This window comes from Haliotis rubra, unplaced genomic scaffold (genome assembly GCF_003918875.1).
Source record: "Haliotis rubra isolate DU_JTF1 unplaced genomic scaffold, ASM391887v1 Scf1, whole genome shotgun sequence".
Lineage (NCBI taxonomy): Eukaryota > Metazoa > Mollusca > Gastropoda > Lepetellida > Haliotidae > Haliotis > Haliotis rubra.
Genome location: NW_025764891.1, coordinates 1,417,207 through 1,439,332, shown reverse-complemented (window position 1 = coordinate 1,439,332; position 22,126 = coordinate 1,417,207). Strand labels below are relative to the sequence as shown.

Sequence of the window (22,126 nt, the reverse complement as noted above, 5' to 3'; positions counted from 1 at the left end):
TTTGAAACGTTATAGATCCCATTTTAAAATGATGTTTAACAAGGCAATACGATAGATTGCGTTCATCACTTTAAAATGCACAAACGCATTCAAATCTATATATTTCGAACTCTATATGTGTGTTCAAACAGTGCAGACGCCGACGTGAGTGTTCATACAGAAATAGTTCCACAAAAGAAAACTATATTGGATTTTATTGAAAACTAATACTCTGTGTGTGCTGATAACACGTTGGTGTCAATTAAGGCTTAATTGTACATTTTGTGAGTAGGCTTAATAAGAGCAATTAAAGTAGGCATGTGTCCTGCATTACTGATTATGGTCCTTGTCCCCTTGTGAGACGACCAATCATGTGGCCACTCTGTCCCCGGTCGACCCCGAGAACGCGTTAGATTGTGTATAGCACGTGCTTAGCGAGTCTGCGAGTAGGAATGAGACGACAGCGACAACGGATCAATCTGCAGTGTACCTAGCGACGACGTTAAGAGTTACATCTCTGTTCTAGCAATAGAATGAGTTGAAATCCCCAATCGGTGCCAACAGTCATGTCTATGTTGACAAGGGCGGGCACACTGGTCCGTAAACATCGTCGTAGGGTCGGAAGCATCAAAGGTGCTCCTAGAAGAAGATCGGCACCAACGGTGCTTCAAAGGTCAGCTAATTCCAGACTTCTTACTGCAAGAGAGGAAAAACTTGCAAGACTTTCAATTGCATCCGAAGCTTCTAACAAGAGCAATGCAGAGTCTTCGCCATCAAAGAGTGTTTCTTTCAATATGGATAACATTGAGAGTAGCAGGTACGGCTCCGTACCCAATTCACCATTGCGGCTCACACAGACGAAAGTGGTGCTGGTGCAGGTGAGCGGATATTTTCTTAAAATCGATATTTAGTTGTACGGTTGATGGTGTCGTGGATTTGATATCTCCTTGATGCGTGAAATACCATCTGTAGTGATAGCATCATTGTAATCAAATGGCACAACAGCAGGCAATGATCTTCGGAAAAATGAACATTTTGGAATGTTTCAGAGTAACACAGTATCAAGATTACGACGCTTTGTCGTAGTGTGATGTGGAATGAGGATAAAAAGTGCCTGTAAACCAAATGTTGTTGCCCTTTCGATAATGTTAACACATGTATATATCGATGTCGTTTTACTGAGGTAGTAAAAACGCTTATTCTGCTTAGCACATGTAACCTAAGAAGGCAATATGCAATGATCTGCGACAGAATTGCAAATTGTATATACTTCACATGTTCAAAAGAAAAAAACAGGCAGAAAGGTCGTTTACAGTACTACAAATGGTATTAGAACATCATCAGTGTTATTGCGCTCGGCAATTTATTTGAACGTAATACAAGGATAATGACACATAGATTAAAACCAAAAGCAGTTTTTATTATCACACCCACTATATACAACGTATACGATGTATATGATAAAGGTTATTCGGTACGATTGGGAAAGGTTATAACCTGATATATTTGAAGTAATACTCCTCCTAGAAAATATAATTTTGAGGCTAAAAAAACATCTTAGCCTCATATCTCCTATGAACACTAAGTCTTCACTTGGTTTCTTACAGTGATCTATAGTCCACAGTGTCGGACATTAAACACGACACATGTCCTCCCAGCTCCTGTTTTGACGTTATTATATATAAATGTTATACTTGCCTACTTGATCTATAACCAATGTAGGGCTGGAACGGGTCCAAATTTTCTACCCGGGTACCCCACCCCCTATTAGTCTACCCTACTCTGATACCCGTTATGTTCATTCCTGACATCAAATTTGTAAGAAATGGCGATATATTCTTCATCTCAGAGGCTAAAATTTCGAGTTTTTCAATATCTTAACCATGTATTATATTCAAAAGAAGTGACTGTAATTATGTCTAAATCTTCAAAGGCAATACAACCTTTTAATTATGAAAGAATAACATATAACATTGTTTAATCTATTAGTCACATGATCATAACGGGTCCGGGTATTGAGACTCATCACCCACCAGTCCAGGGTATCGGGGTTACCCGTCTGAGCCCTAAACCAATGCCCATTTATATTCTCATTAAAATATCCACAAACACTGAAGTTGTTCGTGCTTACACTGTGTGTAAACCATAACAATGTTTTTGATGTCATCCTTTATTATGCTGTGTAATAACAGTGGCGGGCATTGTACTTGAAGTAATTAATCACCTTATCTTGTGCTTTATGTAATAAGGCAACCCGTTCCTCTTCATATGAAAACACACGGTTTGTAATGGTGTTAACAGATAGTTAGTGTTCGGTGAATCAAGTTTAGTTAGTGTTCGGTGAATCAATTTGTCCAAATCAATCTCTCTAAATGAAGTATATTACATCGTGGAAGGTGGAACACTTGTTAAAAAAATAAAACATAATCGTGGCAATATAAAACGCACCATAAGGATCATGATTTAAACGATCTGGTGATTAAGATGCATAGATGTGTCAGGGTAGAGGGCGCATTGCCATGATATCCATATACTGCATTTTTGTGCTTCACCTCTATTGATCAAGTGGATACAGGGAATCCGTTCTTACCTGAATGTAAGAAAATGAACGATGAACGTGAGTTGATTATAGGACAAGAGGCACTGGGAGAATCCCCAGATAATAACATCTTGTCTAACGTTTTCAAACAGGGCATCCGCTCTTACCTGAATTTAAGTAAAAGATCGACCAACAGAAGTTGATTATCATACAAAGGACACTGAAAGATTCCCTCGATATACATCTTGAATCTTGCATAGCCTCTTTACGAATGTTAATAAGATGTACAGGATTTAAACAATTTACTCGTACTTAGACAATGATGACTCTTTGAATATAATCCAGCCTCCGCAATGTCGGACAACTCTATTAAAGGGTTATGTTTGGTATTACGTGGAGATTCTAACAAACTTCAAGGCGGTTATATGTACCGTTTAACACATTCATTGCCAAACGAGTAGAAACTTTAGATAAGATCGGTCTGGAAGCATTATGGATAGAGCTCCGCTACAAAAGCAGGAAGTATCTAGTGGGTGTATTTTATAGAGCAGACAAAAGTGAGCAGCATTGGAACCTGTTAGATCAATCAATTTGGGATGCAATGGATATGGATTTAGATACAATCATTGTTGGAGATTTTAACATTGATATTTACAATAAATTAGACGCTAGATTAAACAATCTTATGGTGGCTTACGGTTTGCATCAACTTATAAACTCACCAACCAGAGTCACCCAAAACAGTAGAACCCTTATTGATTTGATATTCGTTTCTCGTCTCGATATGGTAAAAGAGTCAAATGTTTTAGAACCTTTTTGCAGCGATCATTGCCCAGTATCCGTAACAATAAAAGAATATATGAAGTCAACGAAAACATATCTGAGAAAAATTTATGATTACACCTTGGTAAACAAAGACGCTATCTGTTCCCACGTTGATAATACTGATTGGGAAAACGTACTATCATCACCTGACATAAATGTTGCCTTAACATCTTGTTTATCCAAGGTCTTTGAAAAATGTATATAAATATATCCTTAATTTCATGAGAGATAACAATTGCCTCTCAAATTTACAATCTGGATTCATGCCAGGAGATTCAACAGCTTACCAACTCACGCATTTGTATAATTTTATTGCTAAAGCTATAGACAACGGAAAAGAAGTCAGAGCTGTATTCTGCGATATAAGCAAGGCATTTGATAAAGTTTGGAACAAGGGGATTATCCATAAACTAAAAGCATGTGGGATAGATGGGAAGTTATTGAAATGGTTTGAAAGTTATTTGCAAAATAGAATGCAAAGAGTAGTTATTCAAGGTTACAAATCAGAATTAAAACCGATAATAGCCGGAGTGCCCCAAGGATCAGTCCTTGGACCCCTTTTATTCTTAGTATATATAACCGACATTGTTGATGGAATCGAAAGTAATATACGTCTTTTCGCAGACGACACATCACTCTATGTAATAATCGACGATCCCCATACGAGTGCGTTTACTCTTAACTCATATTTAGACAGAATATCTAAATGGGCGGAAACCTGGCAAGTAAAATTTAATCCAAACAAAACTGTAACTATCCAATTTTCACGCAAAACCAAACATTCTACGAAACCTCCCCTCTCGATGAACGGTACCCGTATAAATGAAGTGCAGATTCATAAACATTTAGGCATTACTTTACAGGAAAACCTCCTTTGGCATTCCCACATTATTGAAATGATAAGAAAAATTAGCCCTATGATTAATTGCCTTCGTAGCTTTAAATACAGACTATCACGCAAAACTCTCGAAGCAATGTATAAATCCTTTATCTTACCTTTATTTGACTATTGCTGTCATCTCTGGGACAATTGTACAAACGAACAGTCCTTATCACTAGAGCACCTTCACTTAGATGCCTAACGCACAATATGTGGTGCAGTTAGAGGTACGAGCCTCCCAGATTGACTATATCATGAGACAAACCTGACTTCCTTAGCGAAACGGATAGAAATTTCTAAATTAACATTATTTTACAAACTGGTAAACCATATGGTTCCTGACTATCTTTGTGATTTTGCTCCAGGGAATGTTTCTGATAACATTACCTACAATCTTAGGAATAATGAAAATTATCGAACTATTAGATGCAAATCTATTAATTATGCCAAATCGTTTTTGCCCGATACAATTAAACTGTGGAATGACCTACCTACAAATGCGACAAACGCTTCCTCTGTTGGACAGTTTAAGAATTTAATCACACCACAAGTTAATACCAACACAATGTTGGATCTAAATTTTGGTAGTCGATTCTGTCAAATAATACATTGCCGCCTTAGATTGGGATGCAGTGACTTAAACAGTGATAAATATAATCGTTTCATTTCTGATAGCTTCTTGTTCCTGCTCACAAGATTATGAGGATGTATTCCACTATTTTTTCATCTGTCCTAAATATGATAGCATTCGATACGAATCTTATTTCTATGAAAAAGGTTTCTCCCTGCGGGATGTGCTAAATGGTAATAACTCAGTATCACATCAGACGAATATGGATATTCTACGGTCAGTCCATCAATTCATTATTACATCACAACGATTTGATTCATAAATGTTTTTGTAGTTTCCATTATTTTCCTATTTGTATCAACTGGCCACGAAACAAAACCAAGATGAATTGTTGATATCCAATATTGTTATTATTCAGAGATCACTTGTTATAACTATTATAAAAATGTACAACATTACGCATAAAAGTGAACCTTCACATGTATTATGGAGCGGCATTAATATAAGCCAATTAGGCTTGTTTGCCAATCCTTTTCTTTCTTCTTGAATGGAATAAAATATGTTTAAACGGATGTACCTTTTAATCTCTCTCAATACCGATTGCCAATTCACGCCCACCTTTGGAAGGTATCGTTCGGCTATTGCGTCTATTTTGATTTGGTTTGCCAAGCTGCATCTAAGGGACACAACTCACTACCCTCTCAAAAATAACGTCGATTAATTTTCGACGTCATGGCGTTCCGAGCGAAAGATCAAAACTGACGTCATGAAAGAACCTTTGTCGTGAAATAAACCGTGCCTAATTCTTCCTTGTCCCTTCCAGTTTATAGCGTGGGTATCTCATGTTATAATGATAATTACAAGACAATTTTGTATTGATGACAAGATTTATTTGTGGATTTTTAACTTCAGTGTATTGATCTTGAAACCCTGTCGTCATCAATAATGAAGCTTCAAACTGTTTAAACTTCTTCTGTTTAGTCATGCACTGCAAATAAGATTGAACATCTTCGCGACGAATCTACAAAAATCGATATTTACGTTTAAAAGTTTCAACGACATGGTAACTTAAACATGCTGCAATATTGATAACTTTGTGCAGATTTACAAGCATGTTTAAGCGCTATAGTATTTTACCCGAGGTTCCTTATTGACTTCAGTCAGAGTAAACGGTGTGTCTGCTGTTTATACATGTGAATTGTTTAATCCAATCGTTTAACCAAAGCTCCGGATCCAATTTGCTTGAAGCGGATGGATAAATTACAAGGTCATCTGACAATGCCTAGAGTTTAGCTGCTGGCAAACATATTCCAAAGATTACCATTGTTAAATATCCGTAACGCCAAACCCTTGAGGGTGGTCATATTCCTGTTGACAGTGTCCAGTTCATACCTTGCTGTTGGGTTCACTTTAATTACGAACAAATCCGAATAAATAAATCTTGAGTTATGGACCGCCTCCGTGGTGTAGTGGTTAAAGCGTCCGCCCGGAGAACGGAAGGTCGCGGGTTCGATCACCCGCCGCGTTATGCAAAAAGACGTTAAAATATGGTACTTGTTGTTCCCCTGCCTGGCGCTCGGCATTAATGGGTACAAGGACTGATCGACTCGAAGTCAGTATAATGTGTCCGAGTGGAGTATTCATGCTTAACTGCGGCATGGTATCTCAGTGAGCTAGCACTATAAAACCAGCTTAAGTCTGGGCTAGTACAAGCAGCCACACATACGCATGCATGTCATCATATGAGCAAAATAATCTTAAGTACGACGTTGAACTATTGTAAAAGCGAGTGGGTTTGCAATACGGCCAGACCATACATTCCCTTTCCGCATCAGTTGTCATCATATTCACTGAACAATTACAGACGACTACGTTTATAACGAACACGCCTGTGACGAACTGACTAATAATACGAACTGTTTTGGGGTCCCCACAAGTTGCTGTATATTTTAGTCGAAATACGTATAATGAGCTACGGTTATAAAGAACTAAAATTCATGATTCCGTTGAGTTCGCTATAACCGTAGTATACTGGTCATATTCATCGCGGGGCGGTGGGGTAGCCCAGTGGTTAAAGCGTTCGCTCGTCACGCTGAAGACCCGGGTTTGATTCCACACATGGGTACAATGTGTGAAGCCCATTTCTGGTGTCCCCCGCCATGATATTGCTGGAATATTGCTAAAAGCGGCGTAAAACAAAACTCACTCACTCATATTCATCGCATTTGTTGCTAAAATACCCAGAGAAGTATGTTTCCACGGATAAATGTGGACTACTGTTCTTTGGCAATGGGTTTTAAAATATAACAATATTTCACTTATATCACGGTGTAATAGTTTAATGTTGGAAAGACGCCCAAATGGGCAGCACATGAAAAGGACAACGCAGGCGCAGTTTGACATTACAGCTTTCTTTAAAAAATACTTTTTATTTGGCAGGGAAACCACATTTTAATTACTGATGTTTGATGTGGTTCCTGCAATAGATTAAAGCGCTTCCAAGGATCACTGCTTCTGCCATAAACATGCTGGGCACGACATAAAATGAACGGTGTGCATGGATTGCTGGTCTCTCTATTTACACAAAACACATTTTACGAGGAGATATCGAGTTGAAGTGAAACACCTTCCGGCAGGAGGCAACAGGCCAGGAGATGTGTGTGGAATCGGTAATATTGAAATCATTTGCTGGTAGCTAATGACCGTTTGATGATTGGAGCGTAATGACTTACAATTCGCCTGAGTAGTTTTCACATATTAATGTCATTATGTTCTTGGGAATGGGACGGCTTATATGAAGAGATTCATGAATCAATGTAAACGGGTTGGAATCCGATGCTTTGAGAAAGAATGCAAGTCATGATTCTTAGACTCTACAAAAACGGAAAGGTTTCTCAAGAAATACCTGCATAAATCACAAAACAAAGTGTGAATAGAGTTTCATTTAGTTCATAGGAAGTGAAACGTACAGTGATTCTACATGTCATATATTTGCATTGATACTGACATTAAGCGCCACACCAAAAGATAGAGGCTGTAGCCTAATGGGCAAAGCGTTCGCTGATCACGCTGAAGACCCGGGTTCGATTCCACACATGGGTACTTTGTGAGAAGACCATTACCGGTGTCCCCCGCCGTGCTATTGCTGGAATATTGCTAAAAGCAGTGTTTAAAACTCCCAAAATTCCAAGCCAGACAGCCGGACTGGTAACTTAAAAAAAATAACCAGTCCGGATACAAACTTGCCTCTCCGGTTTTCAACAATAAACAACCAAAATAAAATCAAGTTTCTGAAATCTTTACTGCATGTATTGTAACGTTAAGGCTACGGTACATGGCCTGGTTTACAAACTAGAAATCTGTTGCATTTTCTGCCTCTCACAATCAAGATCAGAGAAATATCTATCGGACCACCGGACAGGCTACTTTTGAAATTTGACCGTCTGAGATGAAAATAGACCGTTCCGGACGGTCGGGCAGGAGGGAATTTTAAACGCTACTAAAAGCGGCGTAAAACCATACACACACTAACACAAAATATGGGAGTTGGATGCATATTTTATTGTGCTCCCTCATCAACTAAATGGTCATGTGTTCAAATCCCACTTTCGGCTTGACCATTATTTGTAGTTTGCCAGCACCACTTCTTGTTTTCTCGGGTAACACTAACGCGTTAAATTTAGAGACTTCCTATGACATATACTTCCGACACGCATGGCGTACATAACTGATTCAAAACGATTAGTGTAACCAACTGCAACTCACTCGTTCACTCACGATAATATCGTCACATCGCGGAACAGCACTTCAGCTTCCATAAACGTCTTTGAGCCTTTAATATGTGGCATTTAGAAGCTGGTATGATGATTGAGAACAATGTTTATGGATTTACAACTTCTTCCTTGCAATAGATGCTATGAGGAAAGTGAGGTGGTTGGACAAGTCGATGTAGTTCTTCTCCGTATGGTTGAGTTTGTTGATGACTGTAATTGCCACGTCTCCGCGAAGACGGCGTATAAGATCTTGAAGTGGCATTAAGAAGTAGGTATGACGAAGACCAAGGTTCATGGATGGACGACTTGTTTATTGCAGTAGATGAACCTATTCATTCTGCATCTTGCAAAATATTCATTCTGCATCTTGCAAAATATGCATTCTGCTTCTTGCAAAATATTTATTCTGCATCTTGCAAAATATGCATTCTGCATCTTGCAAAATATTCATTCTGCATCTTGCAAAATATGCATTCTGCATATTATAATGGCATTGCATTGACAATGTCTTTATTGCAGTAGAAGTTTGCCAACCCATAAACCTTGCACTTATCACAAACAGTAGCACATTTTACTTCTTACATATTAAGGAAAATCTGTATATATTTTTGGTTATGTTTAAATGTCCAACACTCTTTTCTCGTCACTATATGGCTGAAATAATGCCGATGTGACGTAAAGCTCAACTCAACTCAACTCAACTAATTTGCGCATCTGCAAAGGCGAACGCTTCCACTCCTCGGGTGAGACGACGAGTTGCTAACGTCAAATCTCTTTAAAAACGTTCATGCTTAAACAATCATCAGCCTGTTAAAATACGTTCTGGGATATTGGAATGAATGTAATCAGACATTTGACCTCCTGAAGATAATTATTCGTGAAAATAATAGATATTTGACAAATTGATCTTAAACTTGGTCGAACACAATGTCTGTAATCACTGATGATAGGTTTAAAGTAAAGGACCACTGTGTCTACTCAGACGACTAAACGTCGAAGACAATTGGCGTTTTGTTTACAGTTGTTTAAAAGTTAACAGATATCTGCGGGTATTGTATTGACGCGTTCAAACGAACCACTGGAACGGGGAGTTGCTAATGATCGTGCAGGCTAATGTCCTTGGTTGTATTGCAACGTCAGCTTCATCCCCAAAGAGGAGTTAGGATATTATCATGATATGTCGCTTCATAAATACAACAATTATCGTCGATTTACTTCAAATGTCACATATGGAGACACTATTAGAATCGAAGAATCAGGTGTAATGTCAATTCAAAAGTTACGCAATAGGATAATAAAAAACGCTGGTTTAAAGAAAATTGAACGCATTAACGAAATCTGTTGAAACAAGTCGATTTTTTAAATGAAAATGCTAATTTTAAGAAATCGATTTTGACAACTGAACTTTAAACAGAAAAAGTGGGAGGTGAACAACATTGGATATGGCGACATGTTGATTACTAAGAAAATGCGAACCTTATGCAATCGGATATAACGCGGGAGTTGGATTGCAAATACATCAAAATACATAAAGTTCACGTTCCAGTTTGATTTTAAATAAGGTTTGATTATCCAGTGGTGGAATTCAACAAACTAGACGTTTGACTGTCCTTTTCATTGTTTATCCATTGTCCATGGTTCTTGTAATGCTGGGTTACATTCATGTCTTTCCCATTAACGAAGTTCGCAAATCATAAACATGTTTCCCGGCCATTCGCTTTGTCCTTTCTTAATAAAAAACGCACACGAGTGCCAAATTGTCTGCGAAACAAAAGGCTTTCTACAACATCGACTTTCTTCAAACCAAAAGATCCAGTGCAGTAATTGCCATCGTTGAACTACAAATGCGATAAATTTCAAAGATGCTGCGAAATAATGATCGCACGTGCACGGAATTTGAAATTCAACCCTTTGTCATTTTCTATATTTAGTTTTAATATAAAAAACCCGCATAATGTCACGCTGTGACGGAGTTCCTACCGAAATGCAATATGTTCACTTTAACAGCTCCAGAAACTAAAAGCATTTCTGGGAACTGCACAAATGGCAAGTGGAAGCAAATTACCAGATTCCAGGAGTGTGGTATTACCACGTACAGCGATTGCCGCCGAGCACCTATCGATTCCCTACTCTAGAAATATCACACAAAATTATTTTCTTTCATAGGCTGCTTCAGATCCTCTCAATGTATTTTTCACTCACACTGTTAAGCTGTCAACATGTTCTAAAAGCTCACCAGTGACAAACTTCAATGTTTTCATTGACAGAGCGAAAAGAGGCAGGGGATGGTCCATATTGAAGCTTGCTGTTCGGAAGATTACCCTGTCAAATGCCTCCGTTAAATCGTGTACAATTCTATCATTATGTGTTTGTTTTCCCTCAAGCCTATACGTTAGTTGAAGACCATGTGTAAATTTGGTAACAAAACTGCGATGCGGAGCTCAATGATAAAGCAAAGTCGGTCGATGTACTATATCACTTTCTAATTTCAATCATTATAAATAACTTCTAATTATTTCTGGATTAGTGTGTCTTGATGCTGCCTGCAGCGGGTAGTCTGTACGGTACACTGCAGCCCTGATTGCTCATTTCCCCGGATGAAATCAATGACCAGGCCCTTTTTGCATTCCAATTTTGAATGACTGGGAAACATAGTGGCACCTGGTATAGTATGTCCTTATATGTTACTATGGCAATTGCTACCAGTTTTTAATTACGTAAGCACACGAAAATTACGAACACATGATTTGATTCGTCAATTGTTCATGAAAATGGAACAGAATTTGTAGTTTCTGTTTAGGTAGTAACACGTGTTATAAATACGTATTACTAATACATTGCATTTACGTACTCAAGGAGACTGACTGACTGACTGATTGAGTATGGTTTTACGCCGTTTTTAGCAATATTCCAGCAATATCACGGTGGGGGACATCAGAAATGGGCTTCACATATTGTACCCAAGTGGGGAATCGAACCCGGGCCTTCGGCGTGACGAGCCAACGCTTTAACCACTAGGCTACCCCACCGCCCCTACTCAAGGATAGTACTCTATTTAAAACCTAACACATAGTAATTATTCGATAGTAACGTACGTTATGTAGATACTAACAAATTAGAATTAGATTATAACACAATATTGATACTTCCTAGGCTAGACGATGACGGTCAAAGTTGTGCCCGTCGGCCGAGCGTTGGGTTAACCTTGGTACAACGCTTGATTTATTCCTCATTAAACCCGTCCACCTTTCAAAAAAGCCTTAAATGTTGGTACCTAACGCATCCATTGATGCTGCAAACTGAATATTTAAAAATATTATCGAAAAAAACCCAACAGGTCAAGGAAATGCACCCTTTATGACAACTTCGAACCTAGTTGAATTCATCCAATTCGTTATTTTATAACAAATGTAGTTCTTGAACACATGATATCACAAAACAAAATCGTGATGCCTAAGAATTAAACATTGAATGATAATATTCTAAAAGGATGTGTCTAACAACATGTCGCTATTCTTATACACATATGTGCATCACGGCGAGTGCAAATGACAGAAGAGCATTGTTTGCGCCTCCAGCAGGCAGAAACATTCTTCCTGCTCCAAAGCGTCGGTTAATCTCTTGTAGTCTAGTTATATATATGCGTTGTTGCAGTATCCTCTAGGGCACATGTCGTCTGTGTTTTTTAAATATGTCTGGGTAACAATGCAGAAACTCGCTGAAGCAGCCCTCATTTCATATCAAAGGGATGTGCCGTTATAATAATAATAATGTTATTCATTTGTATAGCGCTTGTATCCAATGTAGCACTGCAAAAAGCGCTGTTGTCCATGAGTCTGCATTTATGTTTTGTTGTAGTGGGCACAAAACAAATGAGTCTTTAGTTTTGATTTGAAGACATCAAGTGTCTGATTTATTCTGATCTCTTCTGGCAAATTGTTCCACAGCAATGGTCCAGCAATTGCGAAAGATCTGTCACCATAACTCTTGGTTCTGGATTTGGGCACTTTAAGCAGATGTTGAGAGGTAGATCGCAGGGTGCGGGGAGGTTCGTATGGCTGAACCAGATCAACGTTAACGTCAGGCAATAATTAGTCACAGTGAACCGACAAAACAATCCACTGGGCATGAAAGGTGAAAGGGCTGTGAAAATGTTAATGGATCACCGAAGTGATCAGTGATGACACGAGGTGTCCTGTACCACCAGCTTCTTACTTTAAAAAAAAATGCGTTGTTTTAGTGACCTGTGCCTGAAAATCAACTGAAAGATCTAAAATTCTTCATCCGTGAAGATGTGGATTTGTCCTCACGTGCACCATGTCATGGTATCCCAATTCCGCAGAACATTGCTCATATGTCAGTCACTGGATTGTCTGGTCTATACTGGATTATTCAGAGACCGTCGTCATATAAACTGTTTGAGAGGCATTCTAGAAGTTGTAAATAATAATAATGACAAGTCCTTGGATGATCAATTACTTTATTGTGCAACAGCGACATTTCGGTATAGATGCTTATACCGTTTTTAAGCATATCAAAAAGTTTCTTTAGACTAAATACTTTAAGTTACTACCTGCAGTTCGACAGAACTAATGAGTACCGAGAAAGACGATGATTGTAATCTTTATTCATAAAGAATGTAGGCCTACGGCCCATGTTCATATACATGTGGTCAGTCAGCGTATAATGTATATGACAACATATATATAATAATTAATCAACAAGTTATTCTGAAGCAATTTGCATAATGAATATACAGGGCCATGGTGCAGTTTTGTTGCAGTTCCCATGGACTCAAAATAGAAACAGGCAGATATGTTAACATTCCTATAGATAAAAGAGTGTGCACTGTGTGTAATGAAGGCTACATCGAAGATGAATACCATTTTTTGATGGTTTGTGTCCGGTATAAAGCACATGCCTATATGCTGTTATGAGAGTGTGTATTTGTAATTTGTATTATCATTGATTAGGTGATAGTTATTATGGGTCACAATGTTTAAAGTTTTGAGTGTGGGTTTTGGCTCGCATCTCGCATCATATATACTACCCAAGACTTAGACTCACTTAAAGCACTCACTATATGTTATTTATATATGTATGGTTACATCGAAGATGAACTTCTCCACTATCTTTGGGGAACCAGCCGCAAACCCTATGCAGATGAATTGCACAAGGATCATGCATTAAATTGCTGAAAAGCATGTGCAAATATTGTGCATGTGAACAGCAGCGTTTTGGTGTAAAGTTTTGTTAAGAATTCGCCAATTTTCACTGAGTTTCATCATTTATTGAACTCATGACAATACTTTTTTCAACATTACAAATTTGTTTTACAATACATCAGTTCATGCGTAAACAGTGCCTTTAAACAGTATGGAATATTTTGCAAAATGAAGTTTAGAACAGTTGCCTGAAGTAAGTGACTATATTTATACCAGTGAGTCTAAACTTTTGATGGGTAGTACATGTTCAATGGCAAATATATTTGTAGCGGTACGCCTTTTTGATAGCGCTTCATAGTTGTCTCCTTGGCTGGCTTTATTTTGTTTTGACTTCCGGTTGTGTGTTCGAGAAAATCGCCTAATGTTCTGAGAGAATAATGATATGAGATGGAGCCTAGCTTTGCTAGAATGCTCGAGAACTGTGTAAGTGCTATATAAAGGCTGGTTGTTTTGTTGTGAGAGATGGGACTTTTCACATGACTGGATTTATACACATCTGTCTTCCATCGTAAGGCTGACAAACATTTGAAGTCTGACCGTGCTTGTCTATACAACTGATGTCATTGTAACCAACCTTCAATCAGTATATCTGCTCTCACTGTAGATTTCAACATTCTGGTGAGTTAATATCTTATATTTGTGACCCAATATTTTAGATTTGTGACTCAACTGCATTGTACTAAAAATCTGTATTGTCGTTCATTGTAGTTTGCTCATTTATTCAATATATTATTGAATATTTTAGACTTGTCTGTGCTCTATTTTGCTTGTTCAAAGGCTACTCTTAAACCTTTTGTCACGGCAAATTATTTACCGTAACAATGCCTACTAAATTAATACATGCGTACTAAATTTATATTATACCAAAAGCATATTGCTTTTGGCATCAACGGATGTTAATGTCGTTAGAAAGCTGGCCATGTACTTCGTTGTTGAGAAGGTATATTTTCAAATCAACAATGATGAAGATCAGTACACATTACGGGGTAGTGCCCACTATCCCTCTAACATAATCGTGAAATACAGATAAAAATATCTGTCATTTATCTTTTAAAATTGTACTGTCGGGATGGTGGAATGGTTATATGGAAAACAAATATATTGTCGCATGAGTGAGTTAGTGAGTGAGTTAGTTAATATTTAACGTCACATCGGCAATATTTCAGCCATATCGTGACGAGAACAAGTTGACATTGAAATGGAATATATGTATATTATTAAACCTGTCGACGATAGACAGTAAAATAGCTGGAATATTACAATAAGAATTAAAACTAGCGTGGAAAGAGCACTAAGAGCACTATTTGGACAATACAATATAATAACAGGCTATAGATCGCCAACAACAGAAGGTAGATCACCATACTAGGGACCATGGTATTGTCGCATGAATTGCTTGGCTTGACAATAGAAAGTTAATAAGCTCTACACAAGAATAAATGTAATTTGTCCCCCACAAAAAGTTATTTTGCAAGATACCATGAATGAGCAATAACAAACCTGATGCCATAATCGAGTACCATGAACGAGCAGGCAAACCTGGATAGAATACAGATTTATTAAAAATGTGTGTCGTGGTCGTGGAATGTCAAAGTGGAGTGAAGACACCAGCTGTCAACGACAGCCGTAATCGCTACGGGATGTAAGGTGATGTGCGAAAGTGAAATTCAGTCCAGATGTTACCACACTCGTATATGCAATTCTGCCAATCGTATTTAGTCTTCTTCATGCCTTTGCTTGTAGGCCTGGGCCTAGATTTTCGAAGCTCTCTTAGAGCTAAGATAGTCGTAAGCGCCATACATTCACATTAACTTACGACTATCTTAGCTCTAAGAGAGCTTCGAAATCTAGGCCCTGGTGACGGAGGTAAACGTCTTTCAACTGCATCACTGAAGGCTTTCTTCCTACATTAAGCTGACACGCCTTGACATAACTGAAAAATTGTTCTCAGCAGCGTTAAACTCAATTACTCTCTATAATGGACAATGTACAGCATCAGGGTAAACTCTCAATCTGTCGTGAATAGCATTATATATCTACTTCATTGTCCACCACTTTGGGAACACTGAAGTGGAGAGAAGTTCTGTTCTTTTCCGGGAGTGCTTCAGTGCTCGTACCTACGACGAGCAGACAAGGAGCAGCTTTCGCACCTTCCTGTTGAATCTGTGTTCATTCTGGAGAAAACCCATGTCTCCCTCAATACAAAACGTAATTCTGAGTGTCCCTTTAACGTAGATAGACTATTATCCAAAATCTCATTATCTTTGTAAATGGATTTTCAAGGCTTCCTCCCGAATCAAAATAACTCTGTAACGCGATTTGCGCCTGTCGCCCTCACCCGCCGAGGAAATGCCCACCTTAAGGTTTTACCGAGCGTCGTGTTGGCCCTCGTCAAGCACTACAACCTGGAGTATACTAACATCCACTTATTAAAGCCAACTTGACATGTCTGCTTCCCACGCAAATGCACCAGCACTTAGTGCACGGCGTGGTTTTTCGTGAACAACGTGTGTTTTGTGTTAACAATGAATCGTTTCTTGGTTTACTTGAGTGTGTTTCACTGGTATCAAATTTGTTTAAATGTGTGAGAGTCAATGGGATAAAGCTCTCTGTATTCCAGTTATAGCTGGCCAGCTGGGGAATGGAGACCAAGAGTGAGACAGGTCGCAGACATTTACCGCTTAAGATCCCGAGCTGGTCATCGTAAATCAGTGTCCGGGAGAATGGAACCGACCGTCATAGCTTTCTTGCATGTCACAACCGACAACATCCATTTACAACGTCTCAGACAACGTGAGCCATCGGTGACCCATGAACGGAATATATGTCTGGTTTCTGGTGACTCGTGAATGCTTTTTTTCGGAGCAGTTTTTACTCATTGCATAATGGTAGTTATGTATTTATTGTCTCCATTTTTTAAATCATGTTTTGACCGAGTTCTGAGAACTTCCATGTCAGTAACTATTGAGGAATCAGTTATGTAGACTGTCAATACAAAGTTGCTTTAACGAAAATGATCTATTTACGGCAATATATATAGATGATTTACGTATTGCCGTGTAATATTTCCCCGTCTAATTGGACTCACAGACTTTGGAAATGGCTATACACGGAAATGTCTACGAGAGTTGTGATAATGCCAGATAGTCTATACAGCGTAGGTCGTGTCCAGCGTCTTTTGTAGCCACTGTAGACATCGAGAAATTTCGTAATCTACGCAAGATAAGTATCCAGCCCATACGCTATGGCAAAATATAGCAATAACTTTTAGACAAAATTTTCACGGTGTGATCACCGTATGATTATGTCAGTTGAGAAATGTACGAGAAGCCTACGGAATGATTGTTCAGATTTCACAGCAGTTTTCACGATCATGTGAGCTAACACATCGTAACGAGCTTTCTTACATCAATGGAAGAACAATTAAAGCGTCACAATCATTTTCACATCCACAGGAAACATCTGTAAAGATCAGAGTCGATATAACAATTTCGACTATGTCATGAGCAATGTTTCTGAATCGCTATTAAATAGTGTTGATACTACGCATTCTCAGTGAGCATTCCAATGCTTCGAACCGTCATTAACACATAAAATCACGTCAATTGTTCACCTGGAAAAACACCCGGGAACATATTCGTATAATCCAAACTACAGAAGGACATCGGACATCCTCTTTGTCACTGATACGTCAAATTTTGAATGTCCTCCAGATGTTTACCGTGAAACCTATAAACCCATTTGAGATAACTGAAGTCAACCGTATGTGAAAACAAATTTCAGGTTCGTGTAGTAAAATCTTGACAAATGTTTTAGGGCAATTTATTTATACGGAGCGCTTGCTATCATCGAAGTCGCTGACGTTTGTGTCTTATCTAGTTTGTTGTATCTTTATCCCTTTGATAATCAACAAAAATGGAGGAATGTTTGTTATTGTTGTTGTAGAATACGTTTTGAAACAACTCCTAAGGTAAACGATCTCTGGCATTCACTCTGATAGTAATGTCAACAAAAGAGCTGGTGCGCTCAAAACGTTCCTCACAACACTTTCTTTCTTTCAGTATGAATTTATTGATATGTTACTCGGGTTTCGGGGTATTTAGTATCACATTGTTAACTTTAATTAGCGGTTTTGATAAGATTGACAGTACCAAAAACTATATTTGAGCAACACCTAATTCATAGACCCATGAATCTGTGACTTAAAAAAGCATTCTTTCGGAATGATTTATGAACATTTTGCATCTTGGTGTACAACATTATTATTTGTAGAGATATTCAATACACGTGCAACGGCGTGCAATGCACGTGGAATGTCATGTCACCAATATTGTTGAAATTAATTGTTTTACTGATAACATGTCACACTCTCCTTTCAATATGGATTGACTATTCAATAACATGATTGTCATGGCACGTCGTAAATTGTCAGAGGCTAAAAGGTGGCAAACTACTCGCATGAGAAATGCAGAAATGTGCCTCAGACAAATCCTTCCATTATTTCAAGACTCTTCAACAAAACACAGGACTACCAATAATGTTAAAGATCTTGCAAGACCTGGCAGACCCCGTAAGACAACTATAAGAGTGGATAGAGCATTGGTATGCGCCGTGCATGGGACGACTCAAATACTTCGTTAAGGCAACAGTGGTTACCAGGGTGAGCCATTTCCTGCAGGACCGTTAGGAATGATCTGCTGAAAGTAGCAGGATACAGGACCAGAACACCCATCAAGCTCCAGCTCACAAAGCAACACGACTTGCCTGGTGTAATCAACGTGTTCACTGGAAGACTGCATCATGGTTGATATGGTGGATGGTCGTACGCGTGTCTTCAGACAAAATAACACAGCTATTGTTCTCCGCAACATCCAGGAGACTGTTCCCTTTGGGGAGGGTCAATCATGGTATGGGGATGCATTTCCTTGGGTTGCATGATGGACCTCCTTACCATTCGTGTAACCTTAATGGGCCTCGACATCAACAAGATATCCATGGGAGGACTGTTGTCCCACATTTTGATAACCACCTTGTAGTCACAAGACCCATCTTTATAGATGACAATGTCAGGACTTACAGAGCTCGTGCTGTCACCCGGTTCTTGCAACGGAATGCTGTTGAGACCATCCCATGGCCAGCAATGAGTTCAGATCTCAATCCCACTGAGCATCTGTTGGACATTTTAGGCCGTCGTGTTCGACAGAAAATCCCACTTGTCCAGACTCTCAATGAATAGACTTCTGCTTTGCATGTGGGATGGAACAGGATTCCCCAGAATCAAATCTGGAGATTGATCCAAAGAATGAGGAGGCGTCTTGAATCAGTTGTTCGTGTGCAGGGAGGTTACCAAAGATATTGATGGAAAGTCATTATTTGGACAGTATTCTTCAATTCCGCGAACAAGGTGTGTGCATGGTACTGACAGTTTGGTCGGTGCAAGTAAAGTGAAATGTGTAATGTTTGAGTTCTGAACACCAGGGAATATTATGGTAAGGTTAATGTTATAAAGGACGAAAGACATTCGCTAGCCGGTTCTCCCTGATTTTCTAGCTGTCATATCGTAGTATACGGTGCTTGATTAGTTCATGACCTATGGACTGTGGCGATGTTACTTGTTACTGCTACTTCAGAATGCGACAGTGTCTCTTATGCCTCATCATGACGTTACTTGATCTGTACAGAAACGGTAGTCAAGTCATGTATTCTTTTAGAGAAACAGCAATGACACCGTGATACCTAAATATATCATGGACGGACCATAACTGTACTGACTAATATTAGTTATATTGATCTTTGTAAAAATCATTTTATCTTTATAACTCATGATGAGTTCTAATGTTTATTGTATTACATATGTCCGCAAATATCGCTGAATATGTTCTGTGATATGTCAAAATGTGTGTGAGAGTTTAAAGCAATATGCAAGCAATATCACGGTGGTGAACACCAGAAATGCCCTTCACATGTTGTACTCATGTGGAAATCGAACACGGGGCAGTCGGCGTGTCAAGCGAGGGCGATAACCACTAGGCTACCCAACCGCTAAACATCAAGCTAGATTTGCCCTTATTTTCGTTTGGTGTTCTTTGTCAGTGAGTGCAACTTTGCAGTTAGTGTGAAATGGGAGGGTAGTCCGAAATATCCGGCCTCAAACCTTCTCTATTGTGATGAACACAACGAATCCATATATGCAGCTGACAAACAAGAAATATAATCAGTGCGGATGTGCAATTTGAACCCACGGTCATTATCCTTCGATTGTAGTGTAAGGTAACACCAGTGGTGTCTTTGACAGCGTTGCCGCCGGCGACTCAAAGTGTGCTTCTGACTGTGTTACACAACCTCTGGTCGTCGACTGCGCATGTCGAAAGTATACACAGAACCATTCATTCTGACAGTCAGAATACGTTTACTTGACAATAAAACTGTGTGATATTTTGTCTGGATATACAACATTTACTGAACTTTAGTACCTTATACTTTTATGTCCCTCGTGCTTCACCTGTTCATATTTATTTGTTGATTAGTGCATTCATGTCGCTTTCACAAACATATCATGTGTGTGTCGGTGTATTTTACTTAAATCATAAACCGGGTTACTTGTTTCCCTGTTTCGATTTAACCCAAATTTCCATCTGGATAATAAAGTATTAACTTATCTTATCTAAACGTGTTTTTACGTGATACGTGAATAAGTGATATTCAGATTAACGTTTTGGTTCCTTCTTATATAATTATCAGTCGTCTCAACAAACTGGGAATTTCGGGTCCAACCAAACTATAGTCGCAGAAGGCTACCAAATGGATCGGGTGGTCAGGTTTACTGACTTGACCATCGTGAATGGGATCGTTGCTCACAGCATTGTAGTGTGATGCAGACATAATTGTTTACCGTAATATATATCTGAATATTGCAACAAACGAAAGTCTTTTATGCGGGCATGTAGCCCGGCCATGTGTCACGTTAAGTTTCATGCGGGGCAGTGGGGAAACCTCGTGGTCAAAGCGTTCCCTCGTCACGGTGAAGATCCGGGTTCGATTCCCCACGTACAGTGTGTGAAGCCCATTTCTTGTGTTCCCCGCCGTGATATGCTGGAATATTGCTAAAAGGCGACGTAACACTAAATTCACTTACCCACCAACTACAACATATGTAACCACAACAACAGCCTGGTATATCTTATCAACAACCAGCTGCCTTTGGAATACAGAAATCGTGATTGGCTATGTAAGGGTCGGCCCATATATTAGGCTACAAAAAGAAAATCTGCTCGTGGCGAAACATCACTGATTAAATACAGGAAGCAAAGCACCTGTTTATGTCACATTGTCCAATATGTCGTTAACATGCGTCTCACAACAACCTACCCTTGGACGACATGTTTTTTCACAGTGTTGACGCAATTAAGGAACACAAGAGACTTTAACCCCAAAAATCCATCCCTTTCCATAGATTACAATATCCGGCCATTATGGCGATTTCAATCCATTTCAGGGCTTTTTAACGCATCGAAAGACAATAATTACACTTTGTACAGATTCTTGGAATATTCATATGAAGATGACAAAAAGATCGATCCCGATAAAAAGACAGTCAGGAGGTTTTTATTTAATTTGCAAGTGATTAGCATCAAAGTGCTCAGTAAGTGCTTGTTGAAACCCATTGATGAGAAAGCAACGTCCTCGTTGGACAACCAAACAGAAGACGCCTCTAGCTCTGAGGTAAGCGAGAAATCTACACGAAAAATCTGTCAAAGTGTCTGAAGTCTGTTCATCGATTGCTTGACATTTCTACCAGAGCTGCAGTTTAATGTCTGTGCTTTCATTAATCCTGGTGTAAGTGCCAGAGCAGTCTGGAGAGATTTATACAGCAGATGATGACCTGAGGACCCTCTATCATTGTCAGTCTTTAATTAACTCCACGTTTAGTGGTCATTGCTATCTTGCCAAAATGAGGGAGTATAATTTTATGCCGCTTTTAGTGAATGGAAAATCGAGCCCGAGCCTTCAATAATTTATGATAACTTCATATTGTTTTGAGTTGATTTGCAGTTGAACTTGTGTAATGTGTTTGTTTGTTGTCTACTGTCGCACTCAGCTATATTCCAGCTATATGGCGGCGATGTGAAATATTCGAGTCTGGACCTGACAATCCAGTGATCAACAGCTTGAGCATTGTAGTTTTGATACGATGACTTGTGTCAACCTAGTCAGGGAGTCTTACTTCCCGATCTCGCCAGTCGCCTCTTACGACCATCATGGTCTAGTGAAGATCAATTATAACCTGGATTTAGTGGATTAACGTTTTGGGTCACGAGAGAAACAAACTATTGC

The 22,126-nt window shown here is 38.9% G+C and overlaps 1 protein-coding gene across 1 annotated transcript in view; it reads left to right on the top strand.

Moving 5' to 3' along the window:
* Positions 1–443: 443 nt before the first annotated feature.
* LOC124255756 (transmembrane protein 272-like) overlaps positions 444–22,126 on the top strand; it is a 254,109-nt gene continuing 232,426 nt past the window's right edge. The window contains exon 1 of the mRNA XM_046690005.1: positions 444–857. Coding sequence (XP_046545961.1) covers positions 546–857 — 312 coding nt within the window. The 5' untranslated portion in view covers positions 444–545. The remainder of the gene's footprint in view (positions 858–22,126) is intronic.